General features: G+C 38.9%; 1 protein-coding gene across 1 annotated transcript in view; it reads left to right on the forward strand.

Moving 5' to 3' along the window:
- Positions 1-20223, forward strand: part of CARMIL1 (capping protein regulator and myosin 1 linker 1) — a 193631-nt gene that overhangs the window by 134104 nt on the left and 39304 nt on the right. The window contains exons 25-31 of the mRNA XM_018069977.1: positions 1000-1093; positions 3253-3351; positions 5735-5863; positions 6123-6254; positions 11967-12142; positions 14113-14200; positions 16825-16974. Coding sequence (XP_017925466.1) covers positions 1000-1093; positions 3253-3351; positions 5735-5863; positions 6123-6254; positions 11967-12142; positions 14113-14200; positions 16825-16974 — 868 coding nt within the window. The remainder of the gene's footprint in view (positions 1-999; positions 1094-3252; positions 3352-5734; positions 5864-6122; positions 6255-11966; positions 12143-14112; positions 14201-16824; positions 16975-20223) is intronic.

Genomic DNA, 20223 nt, shown 5'->3' on the forward strand with positions numbered 1-20223 from the left:
GGTGGAGTTACTGCATTTAGTGAGGAATGGTGGTGACTCAGTTGAAATTGCCAGCTCTAAAATGTTCAAAAATAGAGGGTTCCAAACATATTTATGTAGCTCTGACGGAATAGGAACAGACAATTATGGGGACATTTGCAGACAGCTGAAGGAGGAGAAAGGTGTTTGCAGGAAATTAAGGATTTATGGAAAATAGAAGGAATAATTTCTTTTCCAGGTTTTACGAACTTCCTGCCTTTTTTTTTTCCTCTTCATTTGTTCAAATCTGAAGGTGTGTGGACATACCACTACATGTAGCATCTTAGGTGTAACTGCTACAATAAATGCAAGGCAACTTATGTTCTCAGAGTTTAAATGCAGTTTTGACTCAAGACCCCTAATCTTTATTCTCATATTGCAGCAGATGGACAAACCTACAGAAATATTTTGCAAAGAAAAAAGTCAAATGCAGAGAGCAATTGTCTACATAAAACAATGTGGAGATGCTATGCTTATTTTGTCAGCTTTTATTAAAAATTCAGCAAGTGTCTTCAAATTGTTGTAAACACAAGAAGTTATTAAATAGTAAATTTTCAAAGCTCAGTCTCTTAGTTGCTATCTGTCTGTTACTGAATATTTCCATTTAGTCTTAGATCTGATAAAGTTGCCAGCAGGCACCGATGCTCTCTGTTCTGTTTAGATATAGGAGAAAAATAATCTAACCTTGTGTACAGAGGTACAGAAGGCAGCTAGGCCTTTATTCAGCAGCCACTGGGCATTGACCACGTAACTGCATTTTTTGCTTTTCAAAATCTGCCCCTCTGTCTAGTAGCAAGGAAGAATTAACAACAAAATGGAGCATGCCTGCCTCCAGTTTGTCCACTTACAAATGTGAAAAATACATTCTTAATACCTTCCACAAGCAAGCTAGATGCACCTTATTTCTCCCTTCTAAGTTATTCTTCATAATGAGGTACAGTAATTAGATTAACTTTCACTATTAAATTTTATTTTCTTTAGGAATTATACATTGAGATTCATGCCTATACCGATGAACGATGCCTCCCAAGCACTCAAAACAAACCCTGAGAAAACAGAAGAGGCGCTGCAAAAGGTATTGCATATAGCACCAATGCAAAGACATAAAATCACCGAAAATAAAGTAGTAATTTTAAGTGACTGAGCCTTCATGTTTGGCTGAGTAAGAATTCTAGGCTAGATTCATGGATGGTTTGATTTGCATAGACATATATGTGGTAATCAAGTGCTGCAAGAGCTTTTTGTTCCACAGAATGGTTGGAGTGAAGACTGATGTAATGCAAGGGTGTAGTGTCAAAAAGTCCTAACTAAAAGAGTGCAAGCTACACCTTGTAGTGCTGTGTGCCTAACTACAAAAGGGAGAGTTAGAAACTGCGTGTTTGCTACATATGCACTTGTGCGTGCTTCCATATGTTTAGAATTATTGGTACACATTTTTTATATTGGCATAAAAAGTGCAGTCAGTTCTGTACAAGACAAAGGATGCTCTTTAAATTGAGGGAGAATGAAAACATTTACTGCCTGTGTTAATTTATATTCTACGTGTAAAACTCACACACTGTTGCCCTAAATAAGCAACTGCACCAGCATGTTCTTTAGGATGAAAAGGTGTTGACAGTATCTGTAGCTGTTCCACTTGCATGAGTTATAAAGCTCCCAGTTGACTTTTAATACAGTAAATCTAGCAAGCTCCAAATGAGCCTCCTGCTCAATCAAAAAGCATACAATTTACATCTCTTTAATGAGTAGTTTACCTTCAGCCAGGGTAAGGTCATAAAAACCTTATAAATAGTTCTTACAGATAACTGTGATTTAAAAAGCAAATGATCCTTATTTTCAGTAAAGGGATTCTCACAGGGAGAAGGACTGGTAGTTAGCGCCTTTTTCTTTGATGCATGAAAATGATCTAAATTCTGCTTTTAAAAGTCTGAATCATAGGGGATGGACATACTTCTTACATCTCATTTAATAAAATTGTCTAGGTTCATATCTAGAGCGATAGGTGCATTTCTGAAAAAAATATTGTGAAGCTTCTGGCCATGGGGATTTAAATTCTCTGTGTTAATTAGGTGTTACGTACAAAGAGCATTTTCTTTTATTCATATTAAAGTTGCTAAAGCTGTTAGGCCCTGAGTTTGTTTTAACATGTGTGGTTCAGGCTTTCTTTACACAACACAAGGACATTCTCTCCCAAAAAAAGTAACAGTCTCAGGAGTTGTGCTGTGAACACAGCTAATTCCATGTGTATAGGAATGAAAGCCTGTCTGCATGGACTGAGCTGGCATGCCTGGTGTGGGGACAACTGAACCAACTGACTGACATCTCAGTGAGCTTCAGCACTCCACAGCTTGTGTACAGTGAGAGTGCTCCTGGCATTGGTCCAACACCAGATGGACATAGCAGCTAACCTCCCAAACTCCAGTATCTCTGCAGCACACTTTACCCACCTAGTGTGGGCAAACTGGATAAACCCTGTGTTACTGTGGGGCTTTGGTCAGAATGTTCCAGTTCTTGCTGCTGCTGCTGGTTCAGAGATGACCATCATATTAATGTCTGCATCACAATCTGCTGGCCACTCTACCCATCCTTTTCTCTTCTCTTCCTTTCAGACCTTTGATGAACCTTAAACAGTTTACTAATAGGTTTTTTTGACTTGACTAAGTTTGATAGAGTCAGCTTAGTGGGTTACTCTATGTGCCATTAAGCTGTTGATGGTAGGTGTTTACCTTTGAAGAGCACTTCTGTACTGCTTAACCTTAAGCAACTTTTGAACTGAGGCACTTTCAAATAGTTTATTTTCTCTCCAGACATACTGATGTTTAAATGTATCTTTTCAGTGGGCTGAGTGCGTCTAAAAGAAATGAATTGACTATCTGAAGTCATCACGATCTCTACAACATCTAATAGATAAGAGTCCCTTCAAATACTTGTCAAACCAGAATCTAATCCTTTGTCAGAGTAATTTACTAAATTGTTCAAAATAGTTGACTCTTTCAGAAAACAGTGGCAGAAGCACAGTATTTAACCATATTTACTTGTCTGTAAGTGAACGAATATTTGCCAATGTGATTATTAAGCACTGAGACACACAGAATAAGTTTTGCAGATGATAAATAATTAAGCAGTTTTTCTTGTCAGTACCCAATTCTGATACAGCAGCAAAACTGAAAGCAAATTACGATGTGAAGAATCACATCAGTTTCCTAATCTGGCTTTTTTTTCTGTTTTTTTTAGATAGAAAACTACTTGCTTCGTAATCATGAGACCAGGAAGTACCTACAGGAGCAAGCATATCGGCTGCAGCAAGGCATTGTCACCAGTACCACTCAGCAGGTGAGAACTTGTTCCTTACTGGACTTCTCAGTACCTAAAATCTGCCTGGGGAGAGAGTTCTCCTTCATTCTGTCCAAGTACCTTAATTAGTACCCACGAGGCACATCTTACTGTATCCGTGATAGTCTATTTGGAAGGAAAGAAAGCATTTGTGAGAGGGAGGTCTTATGTGTAGTAGTACTGTGTAGGGAAAGACCTGAGCTGTTATTAAGTGAACTAATGTTGAGATTAGGAATAGTTTGGTTCACTGGTGCTCAGGAGTCTGACTTTTCAACAGCCTCTCATCAGCATGAGAAGCATGATTTGGCTTTGCCAGTTCTGGTGTCTGAACCAGTTGCAGTCTCTCTGCTTAGCACTGAGCAACCACGTAAACATGCCCTTAGCTACCCCCAGAGCAAACAGCCTTAGAGAGTAAGTCATCATCTGCCTTACTCCTTCAAAACTGTGGGTGCCAACTGGAAGCTCTACTTAGAGGGTGAGGGAGCAAAGGAAAGTAAAAGTCTTCTGTGCTCTTTACAGTCTGGGCAGCTGGAAAGTCTTCCTGCCTAACAGAGCCCAAAGTATTGCTCAAAGCCGGGAAGCTTTTGTGTTTTGTCAACCACTACCAGGTTTCCTAGATGTCACGTGTCCTTCTGGTTTTTTGTCCTTGAGAGGTCTTCAAGAGTTTTCTGTGGTAGCCTATCATTCTCTCTGTACTAGTGTGTTTCTTGCCAGAACTCCTCAGGGCTGTTTTCACCTCTACTACACCAGTAAAGAAGCAAGGTGATGTAAGAAGAATAAAACTTGTCACAGCCTTTGTTTTAAATTTCCTTATCTGTTTGTTTGCACCAGCTGTCTTCCCATGCAAATAGCAGACTCTAGCAAATGGGAGAGGAATATCTGTTTTGCTCTTCAGCTGAGTTGATGGAATTTCTCTCTGTTTTCTGCATTTTTTGTGGTGAATCCTTATTTCAAGTGGCCTTTTTATACCTGTGTTACTAAAATTTAATGGGACAGAGTTTTATTACTGGAACCTAAAATTGTACTGTAACCTCTCAACAGAGAAAACAGTACATGGAGATGTACAGGCACTGAAAACTGCAAGAGAGCAGTTTTATTCTAGTCATTTATCTGTTGCAATGCCACTTTTTCCCCCCAAGTTAATAATCTCCATATGAATTAAATTTAGATCTTTTTATAGCTTGTTGGTTTTAATTGTGCTTTCCTCCAACACCACACACACATCAGTTTTCATGATGTTTTCATTATTGCTATTTTGAAAGTAAAGTTACAGATTTCTACATTAAATTGTGTACAGTAAGGATGGATTTTAAAAACAGTTTTAAAAGAGAGCTGGAAAAGACCATCTAGGGTTGTAGAATTGCATTATTATTCCCAGAGTGTATTTTTTTTTCAGTCCAGATGTCCCAGTGAGACTTTTCACTGTCTAATAATTAATTAGCTTTTTGTACTTGTACAAAAAAGGCCCACCCAAAACCCTTTGAAGAGAAGGAGTCATGTGGAGCAGAAAAGGAGCATGCTGTGAAATTATTTCAGTTCTTGTTGCTAATGATATAAGATGCTAGAGTTGTAGACTTTATATGATGATGACACATGCACTCAGATGTTACTTCAAATGTCAAATAGCCAGTTCTAATGAATGCTGTGTGGGCTGATAAAGACTTTTAACTATTATATCTCCCTACCTCATATATCTTAATCAAAGCTGACTATATGTCATTCTTATTGGTTTGTCTTGTAAGGATACAGGTATACCGCCTGCCCTGTGTTTTCAGCATGTTGAATGAATTGTGTCGCAGATACAGATTAAGTTCAATTTATCAATTTATGATGGAAACTTCTGCTTTGGTAGTTTTAATTCCCTTGCAACTAGGAATATTTCTATTTTGAAAGAATACTCCAGAAGCTTGTGCGATTGCGTTTTGCTTAGATGGGAAAAATCTCTGATAGTGTTTGTTGAATGGCAGAACTTTCTTTTACTATCTGAATTTCTTAACAGTTCAGTGATTTCTGGACCTAAGTATTAAATATATCAACAACATTTTCAGCATTTAAGTTGCTCCAAAGAAACAGAGCAACTCGAACTGGATAACTTGATTATTTGCAGTTATCCTGGAGGTAACTGTTGAGGAAATATTCCAAATTGTTTAATTTTTTCAAATGGTAAAGTTTTATTTATTTTTGCAGTATTTAGATGTGTCTTTATGAGATATAGTGCTTTTCTGCACTAGTATTGTACTACCTCCGAGCTCTGATCATGCATTTCTGGATTGTCACTACAAGTCTCATCATGCTACTGTTGATTTTCTACCTGGTCTGGATTAGGTTTGTGTTTGACCAACATTCTGATGTTTTATCTTTTGTATTTCTTTTGTTCAAATAGATGATTGACAGGATATGTGTAAAAGTGCAAGATCATCTCAACTCTTTAAGAAACTGTGGCGTGGATGCTGTACAGGAAGATGTCAAATCTGCAGAACGGCTTATGCGGGATGCTAAGAACTCCAAAACAGTAAGCCTTTCCCAGCATACTGGTAATGCTGAGAGCAGTTCTGTGTATGTTTGCAACTTTTCTCTTTTTGGGGAGTTGAAATAACAATGTTTCACAAAAGGGTATTTTTTTCAGATGATCAGCTACAGATAGTATTTAATGTGATAATTCTAATTTATAAAGACTTTGATTTAACCAAAGAGGTTTTCTCCTATTTGTCCTGATTTGAAAGCAGGTAGTGATAAGCCTGCTTTCTGAAGATACTCTTCCTGTCTTACAGCTCTTACCAAATCTGTATCACCTTGGTGGAGCTTCTTGGGCAGGAGCAAATGGTTCACTCTCCAATCCAATCCAAGAGACACTTGAATCCATGGCTGGAGAAGTCACAAGGGTAGTGGATGAGCAACTTAAGGTCTGTGGATAAATGTATTACCATCTGTTACATGCGGTAATAACTAAATCTGAGGTTTTCTGTTGCTAAATGCAAATGTACCACACTTTTTTCTTTTTTTAACTTCTCAGTAGATTTGTGTGTAAGCTATTTTTTCATTATTAGTTTCTTATAACTTTGGGCCGCATTATCTGGATTTTTGCTCAGTTGGAATTAAAAGAAAAGTTGCATTAGTGTTTTTCAGTGGGCAGAAGGAGCACGTACTGTTTATTATCATCTTATTTCATCTTCTAGAAGGAGAAGACTACTCAATTGCTCCTTCAACCCTTTATAAAGGCATCTCTCAAGCACCCCAAGAAGCCTCATGCCCTGGAGAAAAGTGCTCAGTAGTTAGTGTCCCACTGGAGTGAAAACTGCTTTTCTGTAGGCTCCATTGCAGAATTTTTTCCCCAGTGACCACTTGAACCTGATGCAGATTTTCCACTTTACTGTTTGATTTGGGTAACTTGTATGTATTGAGAGTGCCCAAAGAATTAGTACAGGCAGCTTTGCAGGAAGTATTTTCACAAGTTGCTTGTCAAACCTCAGTTCTTGAAATAGATGTCATTGATCTGTAATTGTTCTCACCTGTGTTCAGCCAGCTCCTGCTCAGAAACTTGACCCTTCAGTTACGTTAGCTTTCACTGTATAACAAGCAAAGAAGAATCATCCATACAGCATGTGCAAAGCTGTCAGTCCAGAAAGTAGACAGAATGGGGAGATTTTAACAACAGTTGGGGTCTGTATGGAAGCTGGTGAATTTAAGAATATGACTCTGGGGCAGCTCAGATCAACCTGAGTTTATGACTAAGCTGCCTTGCCTGTGTTCTGTTGTATTTAAACTTTTCAACCTTCATTCTCAGATTCTTTGATCTTTCAGTTGAAACAACATGGGAATATAATGAAGAACAATAATAATACCATATTACTAATTACTTTTTTGAAATTAAAAAGTTAATGAGGAGGAAAATGGTGCTTGATTTTTAGTATGTGTCTCCCTTTCCCCATTATATGAAATAAGTGAAGACTTCTGCAGCCATGAAAGTGATTTATCCATAAGATTCTTCCCAGTGGAACTCCTGGGCTATTATTGGAATGGGAATAGTTAGGTCATCCCTTCATGCTGGGCTCATGCACTTTAATAAGTTCATCTTGGATACTCTTATAGAAATGTAGAAAAATAAGCCTCGTCAGCATTTGGAATGTTATTTATAGTTGCTGGCTAAGATTGAGTTCATGGGTCTTCCATTTATACTTTTACACATTTACAATGAAAGGCACTTCAGCTCACTCATTCTGACTTCTGTGTTTACTTTTAATTTGTGTTGGCATTCAAGTTTAAGTGGCTTACAAGAAACTATAAAGTCGTATTGCTCCTTGTATATTCTAGCTCTCATTTTTAATAATTTTATGCTTCAGGCTGAAAGATTTCCCTTTAAGTTCTGTGGTGGTGTGCTTTGCATGCAGGAGAAAATGTTGAACATGGATTAGGTTTTTTTTTCCCCCCAATTGTTTACATCAATTCAAAACATAATAAGCAGTTTATTTTTTGTAAAGATAGACTAGGGAGGTCATATAAGGACAGTTGTTTTTGTAATTGTTGGCAGAAAAACATCCTGTGTAATGTGAATTGAGTTTTTGATTTTTAGCTTCCATGGCAACCACAGCCTGATTCTAAAAAAAAGTTTGGAAGTTGTGTAAAGCTGATGAACATTCTCCAGGCAAATATGAGATTTTTTATTTTTGTTTTTAACTGAAAGAAGGGAAGAGGCAGAAGTAAGAAGTTAGAGTAAGGAAAAGCGTATCTTGGAATGAGTTGAGTTGACTAAAGGAGAAATTATAGCATTGTATGCATTTTTCATCTCCTGCTGGTGTCACTGTGGACACATAGAACCCAGAGATGCTTTATTCAGTCAGCAAAGGCCCAAGGAAAAATAAGCAAGAGAAGTGGAGCCTAGGCAAAAGATGCTTGTTTTGTAAGGTCAAGAGTGCTTGAAATATTCTCCCTAAATTCTGTTCTAGTGCAAAGCGTTTTTTAGCTTCATCACGTGTTTAATTTTTGTTTTGATATCATCATGCTCCTTTCCTTTTGTTCTCACCGTATCTTTCTCCCAAATATTAAGATTCTTTAGCTGTGCACAGTATTTTTTCTTTTCTTTCTGCACCCCTGGTGACTGGCACGTGTAGTCTTGTGACTGAAATGTGTGCCCCTTCACAGTCAATATTGATCAATGTGTTTCCATCAGTGAAAGGTTTTGGGATAGAATTAGAAGAGGAGGAAAGGTTTCTGTAGATACAGTAACAGCCATGTGAAATTAACTGCTGAAATCCACCACTGAAGAAATTATGTTCCGTTGTGCAATTAAAATGGGATCCAAACTCTATTTGACTTATATTGCACATTCTCTGAGGTTTTTTGATTAAAAATTAATTCTGAGATTTTCAGGAAAAGTCTTCAGTTTTTCCTTCTACTTCCCACTGACACCTTCATGCAGCATTTCTTCACGTGATCCATTTTGAAAGACTGTAGCTGTAATTCAGCATAACAAGTCTGTCACTTTTATGATTGGGATACATTGGTAACTCTTGAGGGACTATGAAATTTTTTCAAGATAGAATACACATTTGCACCCAGAGAATAAACGCCATGATAAAAAATGGATGTATCAGAAACTCTCGTTAGTAGTGTACCTGGCTCAGTTGTCTCTACCATTTAAGTTCTTTATCCTCCCTGTGAATATGTCTGCAGGGGCTTGAAAGGCTCTTCCTTAGTCATGCTGTCCCAGAATCTCTGGGGGATTGAAGGAGGGGAGTATGGGAGGGTTAAAGTGCAGAGAGCTTGGGAACCCAGAAACAAGCTCCATAGTGACAGTTGTCCCTTATAACTGTAAATCAAATGCTGTAAAGATCAGACTTCCCTGTACACTGTGGCTGCTTCATGTTGCTTTGTTGTCCTCATGAATCTAGGCTTAAAGAGCAGTCTATTTTTTTCAGTCTGTAAGAGTTATAGACTGAAAGATGCTGCTTCGAATAATTGAAATTATTATGCAGTAATGGTGGTTTTGTTTCTTACTCAATATCTATATGTGAAAATTGCCAATTATGTAGGGCATAATTATGTAGTAGGGTTATGGAAAGAGAAGAAAGCTCTGCTACAATGGAGTTGAACCTGAGGTCACTCACCTCTGTGTGACATTGAGAAGAAAAAGGAAGTCTGGTAGAGTTTTCAAGGGGTGCAATTCATTATTTTTGTACAATATTTACAAGTGACTGGGTTAAACCTAGGCTTACCTAGTATACCAGTCTAATGAAACTGCTATTGTCTTTCCTTTTTTTTTTGGTAAGTACCTTTTTCTGTTTGGTTATCAACTTCCAGTCTTACGATATGTTGGCCCATATCGAGAAACTGGCCCCTGTCCTATTCCTTTTGTCTTTCCACCTTCCTTTGGATTTTAAAAAAACTACTTGAAAGCTTCATGTGGTATGGCATATGGTGAAAAATCTGATGTCTGCTAATAGTTGCTGCTTGTCCCACTTGTTTGGAGGATTCAAAATTGGGATAAAATGAGTCTTGCACTTACACTGAAGCATGAACCAAGGAGAGTGCATTTGTATATGCCACTGTGGAAGCACTGTAGGCTGAGGAGACCTCACAGTCACTGGAGTGCAGCAACATGACAGCTGCTTCACTGGGCAACAGGACCAGCTGCTGGAGAAAAACACCTCCTTACTGGTCTTTCTAAGTAGTGCTTCATACTGGGAATGGACGTAGAGAGTTTGTTTTCAAATCTTGTGCTGATGAGCTTGGGCCTTTTGCAATCTCTGAAACAAGTTATTTGGTGGGAAATTAATTGGTGGTTGAACAGCCTTCTGAAGATACCTAAAATAGATTTCCTGCATTACTGGGACTGGAGATGAAGTAAGGTGGATATAGGAGAGAATTTGAACAAACAACAGTTTCTAGTCTTATCAGAAAATACTGCTTTGTGTTTATAAATGAATGTGTTTTACTGTACACAGGGTACATATCATCATGTAGTATAACCGTATGAATTTAAAATTGTTTTTCTAGATGACCAGCTTATTATTTTATACCTTGTGTGTAGGACCACAGGTATCCTAACCTTTTTGGATATGAAAATGGAAAACAATTAGAGGAAAAATATTTCAGTGACAAAGGACACTAGTACTGGTTCTATGACTCATCCTGATCCCTGCATCTGTACATTAGAGCTTTCCTGCACTTTTCATGTCACAAGTTTATAGATGGATGATTATGTGAGGCACTCTGAGCCCTCACTCATGCCTGTAGTGAGGGCTCTTGAGCCTTCTAGTCATAGCTGGGATTTCAAAAAGAAACCAGCAGGTGATAAAAGAGGATTTAAACCAGAATTACTTCTCTCACAGGCACAGGTAGGAGATAAATCTCATGCGACTAAAAGGGGCTTCCTAATGTAACTTCGTAGCGTTGAGGATTTCTATGAAACATTTTTCTAAGTGAAAGTTTAAGAGGGAAGATACTGTCGGTACAGGAGACCTTATGCTAGGAAAAATAAAGTTGAGGGAGTTGGGGGGTTTGTAACATGGTCTTATTTCTGGAGTGTGTATGGTTTTCTTCTGGTTTGGGGTTTTGATCAGTCATTTAAAAAGAAAGAGACATAGAAGTCCAGGAGCGAGTCCAGCAGAGGGCTACAAAGATGGTTAGAGGACTGGAGCACCTCACTTATGAGGAAAGGTTGAGGGAGCTGGGCCAAAGAGAAGATGGAGAGGGGATGTTATAAATATATAGAACTATTGGAAGGGAGGGTGTCAAGAGGATGGAGACAGACTCTTCTCGGTGGTGCCGAGCAATAGGGCAAAAGGCAATGGGCAGAAACTGATGCACAGAAAGTTCCACCTGAACATGAGGAAGAATTTCTTTACTGTGTGGGTGACCATGCACTGGAATAGATTGCCCAGGGAAGTTGTGAACTCTCCCTCACTGGAGATGTTCAGAAGCTGCCTGGACACAACCTTGAGTAATGTGCTCTAGGGAAATCTACTGGAGCAGGGAGGTTGGGCTAGATGACCTCCAGCCTTTCACCCATTCTGTGATTCTGTGCGAATAAAAATTGTTGCCTGCACCTAAAGTTCCCTGTGGATTTAAGTGTATGTAAATGAGATACATATATTAAAGATTTGCATGTCCACTGCAAATCACACTTGTAGCTACTTCTTAATATTTGGCTAGTATATTCCAGCCATGTACAGCATACTGAGTTGTCGATAGTCTCCTTTTTTCATATGCTGGTGCTTCTTACAAATTGGCAGGTCTGGAGTATTGATGGAAATTGGTTATTCAGGACACAGTTTAGAGGGAAGGCAGCTGCAGCAGAGCATCCACTGCAGTGGTGGGTACACAAGAGAAGCTAATTTATTGTTCTGACAGTTAAACATAGAGAAGTTTCATATTTGAAAAGGCAAGCAAGTATGGTTGTGGGATGCTTTCTAAATAAGTATGTTAATTTTAAAAACTGTATTTTGTAAAATATCTTTTACTGCAGCTGAGTTGCAATGGATTGGAAAGTAGGAAGGAGAATTGTCAAAACTACAAGTCTCAAAGTGTTGTAGTGCTATTCACCAGAATAATGCTGTCATCTTCCAGCTAAAGTAAATCCCAATATGTAATGCTATTTTTTGCTTACTGTGCTGCAGACGCTCCTTGAGTCTATGGTGGATGCAGCGGAAAACCTTTGCCCAAATGTAATGAAGAAAGCTCACATCCGTGAAGACCTGATTGAGGCTAGCACTGAGAAGATTTCCATTCCACGCACTTTTGTGAAAAATGTCCTCTTAGAGCAATCTGGAATTGATATCCTCAATAAAATTAGGTACTTTAAAAGACTAATCTGACAAAATTAGTCATAGAATTTGGATTTGGGGTGTATGTGTGTGTGTTTGTGTAATAGAAGAATTTTGGAATGCTTTTGTGGCTCACAAGAAACTCTATTATGCCATTCAAAGAGCAGGAAATTGCCCTACAGGTCTGGTGAACTTAATTCAGGAGATTCATATATTTGGAATCTCTAGGGATGCAAGATTATTGATGCATGTGCTCTGTTTTACTTAGTAAAAGATTTGGTTTCTGGTGCACAAATAACGTTTTCATGACTGATACATTTTTTAAAACCGTTTTATGGTTTTGGGTAATACTGAATTAATGTAATAGAAGGAAATTGCACTTTTTGCTTTGACTGGTAGCGGTGCTTTGTCTGTTGCTGCATTTGGTCCTGTCCTGTAGCCATAGCAATCACTGTAAAACTTTATATGGGAGTTTTGCACAGCAGACAGACCTACTTAAGAAATGGAAACTTGAATATTCAAACCACAAACCTGGAGCAGAAACTGTTACCCTAAATAACTCTTAGTTTGTCCTTTAAAAAAGAGGCTTTTACCTGACCTTTTACTGCTTTTTTTTCGTATCAGATGTATACCAGAGAATATATTTATGCAGTATAATGTGGTTGACCTGTACTTAAACTTTCTCAGTTCCTTTCAGCTTGATGGAAAAGCATGTCATTTTGTATTGCGATGCTAATATCTTTGCAGAAGAAGAAAACAGTAAGACTTGGAAATTATTTTTACAGAGTACAGCAAAATAGGCAGGAAAAGGTGCTAAAACCTTTAGCTATGCCTTCAGAGTGTTTAAATTGGTTCAAGGAGTCAGTTTTCTTCACTTTAGTCCTATCAAACAAATCTTGACCCCAAGACAATAATACTGGCTTTTCCACTTGTAGGAGCTGGAACTGTCAGTGGGGTGAGGGGGCCACACTGTCACCCTTCCTGCCTTATATTATTTTAAATTAATATCAGTAGCTTAGAGAGATCCCTTCACTGTCATTCTCTTCCCACTGTGGCTTGGCCACCATTCTACCTCCCTATTGCCTTTCCAAGGAGTTCCTTACATTTTTGTCCAGGCTTTCTGCAGCAGCAGTGAAAGACCCACACAGAAATAGCTTTGTTAATCCAAAGCAGCTCAGTCCACACATAAAAAAATAAAATCATGTCACTTGCTGGAAAGTGTGAGGTGAAACATTTGGCCTTGAAAGCAGAGGCAGGAGAGATGGAGCTTCTGGCTGCAGCTCAGGCATATGTACTTGTGAGCTCCAAATCAGCTGCTCTTCACAGCCTGAGTCTTTGGTACTGTCGCCAAAGATGGGACCCCAAGGGAGCAATTCAGGGTACACATTTCCTTGACAGGGAGTTACCAGTGAAACTTAAGTTCAGTGTGCAGGGTGTGTTGGTGTTCTTCGTATATGTGTGTAGGTGGAATGGCTGACATGAAGTTCTTGGGACAGAAAGTGGTTACCTAGAGCAAAAGAAGAAGCAAAGTTGTGATGGAGAACCAGCATTGTACACTTGTCCTTCAACTGTCAGGCAAACACAAGAAAGGAATTAAGGAAATGAATGGATTGTAGTTGTTCAGTGTAGCAGTGTTAAACAGGGAGCACTGTCCTATCCCATTTGTCTGAGATTCATGTTTCTCTGACTTCAGTGGCAGAGTGTTCCTTACTGAGTTTCACTTCTGATTTTTATTCAGCTCTTTTACCCAGATGTTTTCATTTCATCTCATGGAAAACTGTTAGAAGCAGGTTAAATATGGTACAGAGGCTCCTGTGTTTATTGTGTGATTCATGAGTTTATTTCTGAAACCTGCAGTCATGTATCCTGACACCCTCTAATGTTTTACTTCAAATAAAGTGACAGCACTATGGATAATCGTCATACTGTTGAACGTGTAATAAAGACAAAATTCTCCTGCGTGAATTAAAACGTTCTCTCATTTTTAATCCTGACACAGTGAAGTAAAGCTGACAGTGGCTTCTTTCCTGTCTGACCGAGTTGTAGATGAAATTCTGGATGCACTTTCCCATTGCCATCACAAACTGGTGAGTATTTCCCTGGTTGATATCTAATATGCCAGACCTTAACAATGCCATTTACATTCATAACTTGTTCAGTTTCTCCTTTCACAGCTTTATTTTGAAATTGGTCTTATTTTTGTTGACATCCTGACATCATTTGAAATATGATGTTGGGATTCTTGCCTCTTTGCTTTAAGAAAGATGCAACCTTGGAAGAGACTGTATTGTATATTTGTCCTATCATCTTTTGAGCTGTTGTCAGACCTAGAAGTAAAAACACCATCAGGATGCAGCATTGAGTCCTTACTTAAGAACAATGACGGTATTTGCCGTGGTGAGATGATAAGGGTTGGTTGCTCATGAAATGAGAGGTAAGATTTCATTCTTTAGAATTCCTTAGAGACTGCTGAGACCTTGTTCCCTGAACATATATCTTGAGGCTATCTCCGAAATTTAGGTATCCAGTTTGAAAGGAAAGGAACAGGAACATAGGGAAGGAAACAAAGTTTACTACTTGAAGGTGCTGAGCTGTCAGGAGGCACAGATACTTGTTATTATAAAGGTACTTGTTTCATCAAGAGTAGAAGAAATAAACAACCCTGTATCTACGGAAAAATATTTTTACTTCTAATGCAATGGGGGTCTGTAAGGACAATCCAGTACTGTTTGTCATTCTCCTGATTAAAGTTTCTCTTCATTTCTAATTGAAATTTCTCTGGCTTCAACTTGCAGTCATGAATTTTTTCAGATGCTTTTCTCCACAAGATAAGGGAACCATTATATATTTCTCTTTATTTCCTCTTTATGAAAGTCCTCACACACAGAAAACAAATAATTCTTTCTGCTCCCCCTCCTTTCTGTTTTTTTTAAATAAAAGGCTGTGTTATTTGAACATGCATCTTTGTAATACAGAGCAGCATTGTGTAAAGGTACAACCTCTGGTCTCGGGAGCTATGCAGCAGCAGCAGCCTGCTGTGGGAGTGACCACATTAATGAGCTCCAGTTTGTCCTGGAGGAGGCTCAGTTGGCATGAGCAGTGGGCTGTCTCTGTCCAGTGGTATTGCACAACTTGGACATACCCTGATTCTTGCATAGTATGTCATTTCCTCCAGCCTCCAGTGACAATCCTCTGCACTTTCTCCAGCTGTTTTAAAAGCCTCTTTTAAAATTATGGTCTCCAGAACCAGACTGACTATTCCAATGTTTTAACCAACACTGTACACAGGAGCGAAATGTTTTTTCTCCTGATATTCCTCACTCCTTGTATTTACATAGCCAAGAAGATAAGAATTCCATCCTTTCATCAGAGTTTCAGTGGCAGCTCATTTTCAGGGCAGGGTTTGCTAGACTCCTTCTCACTAATGGCTTCTGGATGCTTGGCACTTGTTGCATTTCAGGATTGTGTCCATAGATAGTTGCTAGTTGCTTGTGGTTACTAAGGAATGATTGTCTGTACATTTGATTTGAATTGATTTACTTTATTATCCATTTCTCCTATGTTTCTATTAGCTACAGGTTCCTTCAGGTAGCATAACACTGGTGAAAACATTGAAGAGTACAGATCTCAAAAATGCTGGTAGAGGAACTCCTGTCTAATTTAACACTTAATCTTCAATTGACAGCTGCAACCTGAGAGCTGGCAGCTAGTTCTTAAAACAGAAAAGATTAAATGCACTGAAACAGTTCAGAGCCAGCTCCTTAAGTTGGAGTGTCACCTACTACTAATTCAGCCACCTACAAATGTCTATGTGTGTTGCACTGACATAGTCGTGTTTGAAGCAACTTTGAAAAATAAACCTTGTTTGAGAAGACCTCAGTTTGCCTAATGTGATGATGATTAGCATTAATTATTATTGTAGCTATTTTAGTGTGCTTGAAGATATATCCATAGGAGCTCTCCAGTTGTTTTTCCTAAGTAGACACTAGTCTCAATGAGCTGTAATTGACTCAGGTCATCTGTTTACCCTTTTTGATGGTTAACAAAAGCGCAATCCACTGGTTGTTGGGAGTTGTGCTGATGTTAAACAGTGGACTACAGCTCTCCCTAGCTGCCTTTTTGAAGGCTTCTGCTGATTTGGGCTAGCTGGTCTTGAAATACTTGCTTTTGACAGGTGTTATTTAATGTTCTCTTTAGTTATCAAAAGAACTAGAAAATATTTCATCATTTTCATGACTGCATGAACCCGCTTGCTTCCAAGTACAATCCAGGGTGGTTCACATAACATTCTCTGTGGTCTTAGTAACAGTTTTTGCTATGCAGGTCTAAAAATGGATTCTATTGTTGTTAGAGCTTTTCCCTGTCTATTTCTTCAGTGATACAGAACTGAGATATTTAACAAAGCTGTCCTGCTTTTCCTATAGCAGGTGATAACATTTGGCCATTGAATAATTAGAAAAATTATGTTAACTGAAATTGTACATGCCTTTGTGTTTGTTAATTAAAAAAAAAATGGTTTAGGAGAAAGCTTCCCTTCCACACTTTTATTTTCTTTATAAAACAAACCCAGTGTGAAGATTAGCACACACAACAGAGCTTGGCTTCTGTACTTGGTCTTCTAGGTTCCTGTGATGACTGAAGTTCTGGTTGGGTTCTGTTTGTCTTTTTAAAGTTTGACTGGTGTGTTCTTGTCTCTTATCTTTGTCTCCAGGCTGACCATTTGACCAGACGTGGCAAACCACTTCCACAACAAGAGTCACTGGAGATTGAGTTAGCTGAAGAAAAACCAACTAAACGCTCTATCATCACAGTTGAGGAGTTAACAGAGATAGAACGTTTGGAGGATCTGGACACTTGTATGGTAAGACACATTCCTCAGCCCATTTGGTTAAGTATGCAAGTAACTGGAGGAAAAATTCTTTTCAAAATATCATTGAGCAAATTCATGGTATCAGAAAACTGAAGTTAGGAATTGGCTTCTAGAAGAAATAAATGTTTGCTTGGAATATTTTGTGTCAATTGCAGATCACTGTTCAGCAAAGGAAAAGCTTTTCCCATTTCTTCACTTCTCCTTTCCTTGTACCTTTTCAAGGGCCTTTCCCTTGCATACACTGCTACAGTCACACTAATACAGTAAACATCTCTTCCACTGGCCACAGTTTCACAGAGATTCAGTTGCAGTAATAAAATGGACCATGCTATCCTTTGACAAAATGCTGCTTTCTGCCTTTGTCTTCCTTCTTCTTGACATGGATTCCTCTCACCTGTGACAAAAAATGTTTCTACCTGGAAGTTATGTTATTGACATTGAACAGAAGTTGATTTTTTTTTTAATTAGCTTTTGGATGTATGGAAGGAGTCTTAAAACTTAGAGCTTGGGCTGCAAGTGATCCTAAAGGGCAAGCTTTTCAAAAGTAATTGAGTTAGGAGCGTGAGATCCAGTAAAAATGCTGAACATAAATTGCCTTATAAAGTCCCATGTGTGGGACTATAATAAAAATGACTCCATGCCATAGCACAATCCTTTAAAAGATGTGAATCCACAGGATTGCAAATAAATGAGTTGCTAACTGCTTTCAATCTCAAATCCTCCTCTTCCCAGCTCAGTCTATTGAGGAACTCTACTGTGGACAGGAACTTCAGGGTGTGCTTCTCTATTACAAATTAGTCAGTCTAATAGGTGGTCATGTCTGCAAGGGATGAGCTTTCTTCTCTACCCCCCTACCTGGCTCCTTGGCCATGTGCTTTCAGAAGAAGTTAAAATGGCAGAAAAACTGATTGCATTGTTTTGTAGAAGGTTTGTTGATTCAGCTCCCTGAACAGATGTACTGCAGAGTCAAACAAGTACAGCACACAAGAAGGAGCAGCAGAGTTACTTCTTTCTGCAGCAGCTATCTGTGGGTTTCACTTAGCTATAGAACAAAAGCACACCTTCCTTGGAAATATCAGCTTAAAATAGGTTCTCTCTCTTCCAATCTCCTTTTTCACCAAGAGTTGATTTGATACAATATTTGTCTGAGCATCACAAATCCCTGTCAGACTTGTGGTGTTGATTGCATCATCTGGCTCATCACTGCTACTATCAAGTTCCAGAAGCTTTCTGTGGCCAACATTCAGTAATCATTTTGAACCTTAACTCCTACGGGAGAGAGTCATCCCGGTAACATATGTGGCATCTGAGTCCTGTACCTGTAAATTAGTTTTTGCATGCTGGTTTCGTATACAGAAAAATAAGGTAAGGACTCATTTTGACACTCCACTCTCCACCTTTAAATTTATTCTTACAGCCTGTTAAGGATAATAATACTGGAAATCTAAAAAATAGCTCCTGTCTTTATCTCGTATCACCATGGTTATATGAAAGCATCATATCAACTCTGCTGTTATCTTTCATTTTGGTCATATTAAAATAATGGAAATGTGATGATACTTACGCTCTTTAGAAGATGCATTAGATGCTAACTGTACTTATATTCAGAAATGTTTGTATCTGTCTTCATTGTCTTCATCCACTCTCCTCTTGCATAGAGATTCAAATACTTTTGTGACACAGATTCTCTTCAATATCTAATTTCTGAAGAGAATGAAGCATCAAATAAACATGAGACAGTAATCTCAGTCAGTGCTAAAAAATCCATTTATTAAAAACTGTAATCCATCTTTGAGAGCTGCTTTTTGGATCTTGGCTGCAAATTATGTTGGTTGCTGTTGTAAAAATATATAGATAAATAGATGGAATCATGAAATAGTTTGGGCTGGAAGGGACACTAAAGATCATCTGGTTCTGTGAGCAGGAACACCTTCTACTAGGTTGCTCACGGTTGCATATAACCTGGCCTTGGATAGGGGCCAGGGATGGGGCATCCACAGCATTTCTGGGCAACCTGTTCCAGTGTCTCACCACCCTCACAATAAAGAATTTCTTTCTAATATCTGATCAAACCCCACCCTCTTTCAGTTGAAGCCATTTCCCCTTGTCCTATTACTACATGCCATTGTAAAATGTCTCTCGATGGCTTTCCTGTAGGCCACCTTTAGGTACTGGAAGGCTGCTGTAAGGTCTCCCAGGAGCCTTCTCTTCTCCAGTCTGAACAACTCCAACTCTCTCAGCCTGTCTTCATAGGAGTAGTGCTCCAGCCATGTGATTATCTTTGTAGTCCTCTTTTGGACGCGCTCCAGCAGGTCCGTTTCCTTCTTATGTTGGGGATTCTACTGCTGAACACAGCTCTCCAGGTGGGGCCTCACCAGAGCAGAGCAGAGGGGGAGAATCAACTCCTTCAACCTGCTGGCCACGTTGCTTTTGATGCAGCTCAGGACATGGTTGACCTTCTGGGCTGTGAGTGCACATTGCCACATCATGTTGAGCTCCTCATCCACCAGCACCCTGAAGTCCTTCTTCTCAGGACTGCTCTTAATCCATTCTCTGCCCAACCTGTATTTGCCCTTGGGATTGCCCCAACCCACGTGCAGGGCCTTGCACTTGGCCTTGTCAAAGTTCACACAATGAGATAGCCCCAAAATGCTGAGCAATACAGGGATTTTTACTGAGCTGGTGCTCTCACTGAGTTTTTTGCAACCTAAAGCATGTTAAGAATGTATCTTCTGTGCGGAGTTAGTACCTTCAAAGACAGCACTTTCCAAATGATATATTTTGGCTGTGGAAAAATTCTATGGATTTCAGACATTCTCTTGATAAAAATAATGTGATTTGTGGCAGCATTTAAGTGTTGCACAGGTATTTGCGTGGAAATGAGGAACCTTCTGAAAGGAGCATCAGTGAATGCTTTGTGAGCTGGTCAGTGCAAGAAACAGATATGTTGCTGAGAAATTCTGCTAGAAAAAGAAGCATATGGTTTTAGGAACTATAATTATGGACCTAACTCTCTCAGATTAATTTTAAATGATAAATAGCTATTTAGATCTTACTTCCAAAATGGCATTAGTCCAGAATGCTGCCTTGTTTGATCGTTGGAAATCCCTAGCCCTTACCAAGTGTGATGATAAAGCAGATCTTGGCCTTTTGAGTAGATGGTGCACCTGGCTGTGTGTTCTGCAAACCTCAAACCTGAAACCTTGAATTGCAGCTCAGTATTATGCTTGTTTGGGAGTT

Source organism: Manacus vitellinus, unplaced genomic scaffold (assembly GCF_001715985.3).
Source record: "Manacus vitellinus isolate BGI_N305 unplaced genomic scaffold, ASM171598v3 scaffold_17_pilon, whole genome shotgun sequence".
NCBI lineage: Eukaryota > Metazoa > Chordata > Aves > Passeriformes > Pipridae > Manacus > Manacus vitellinus.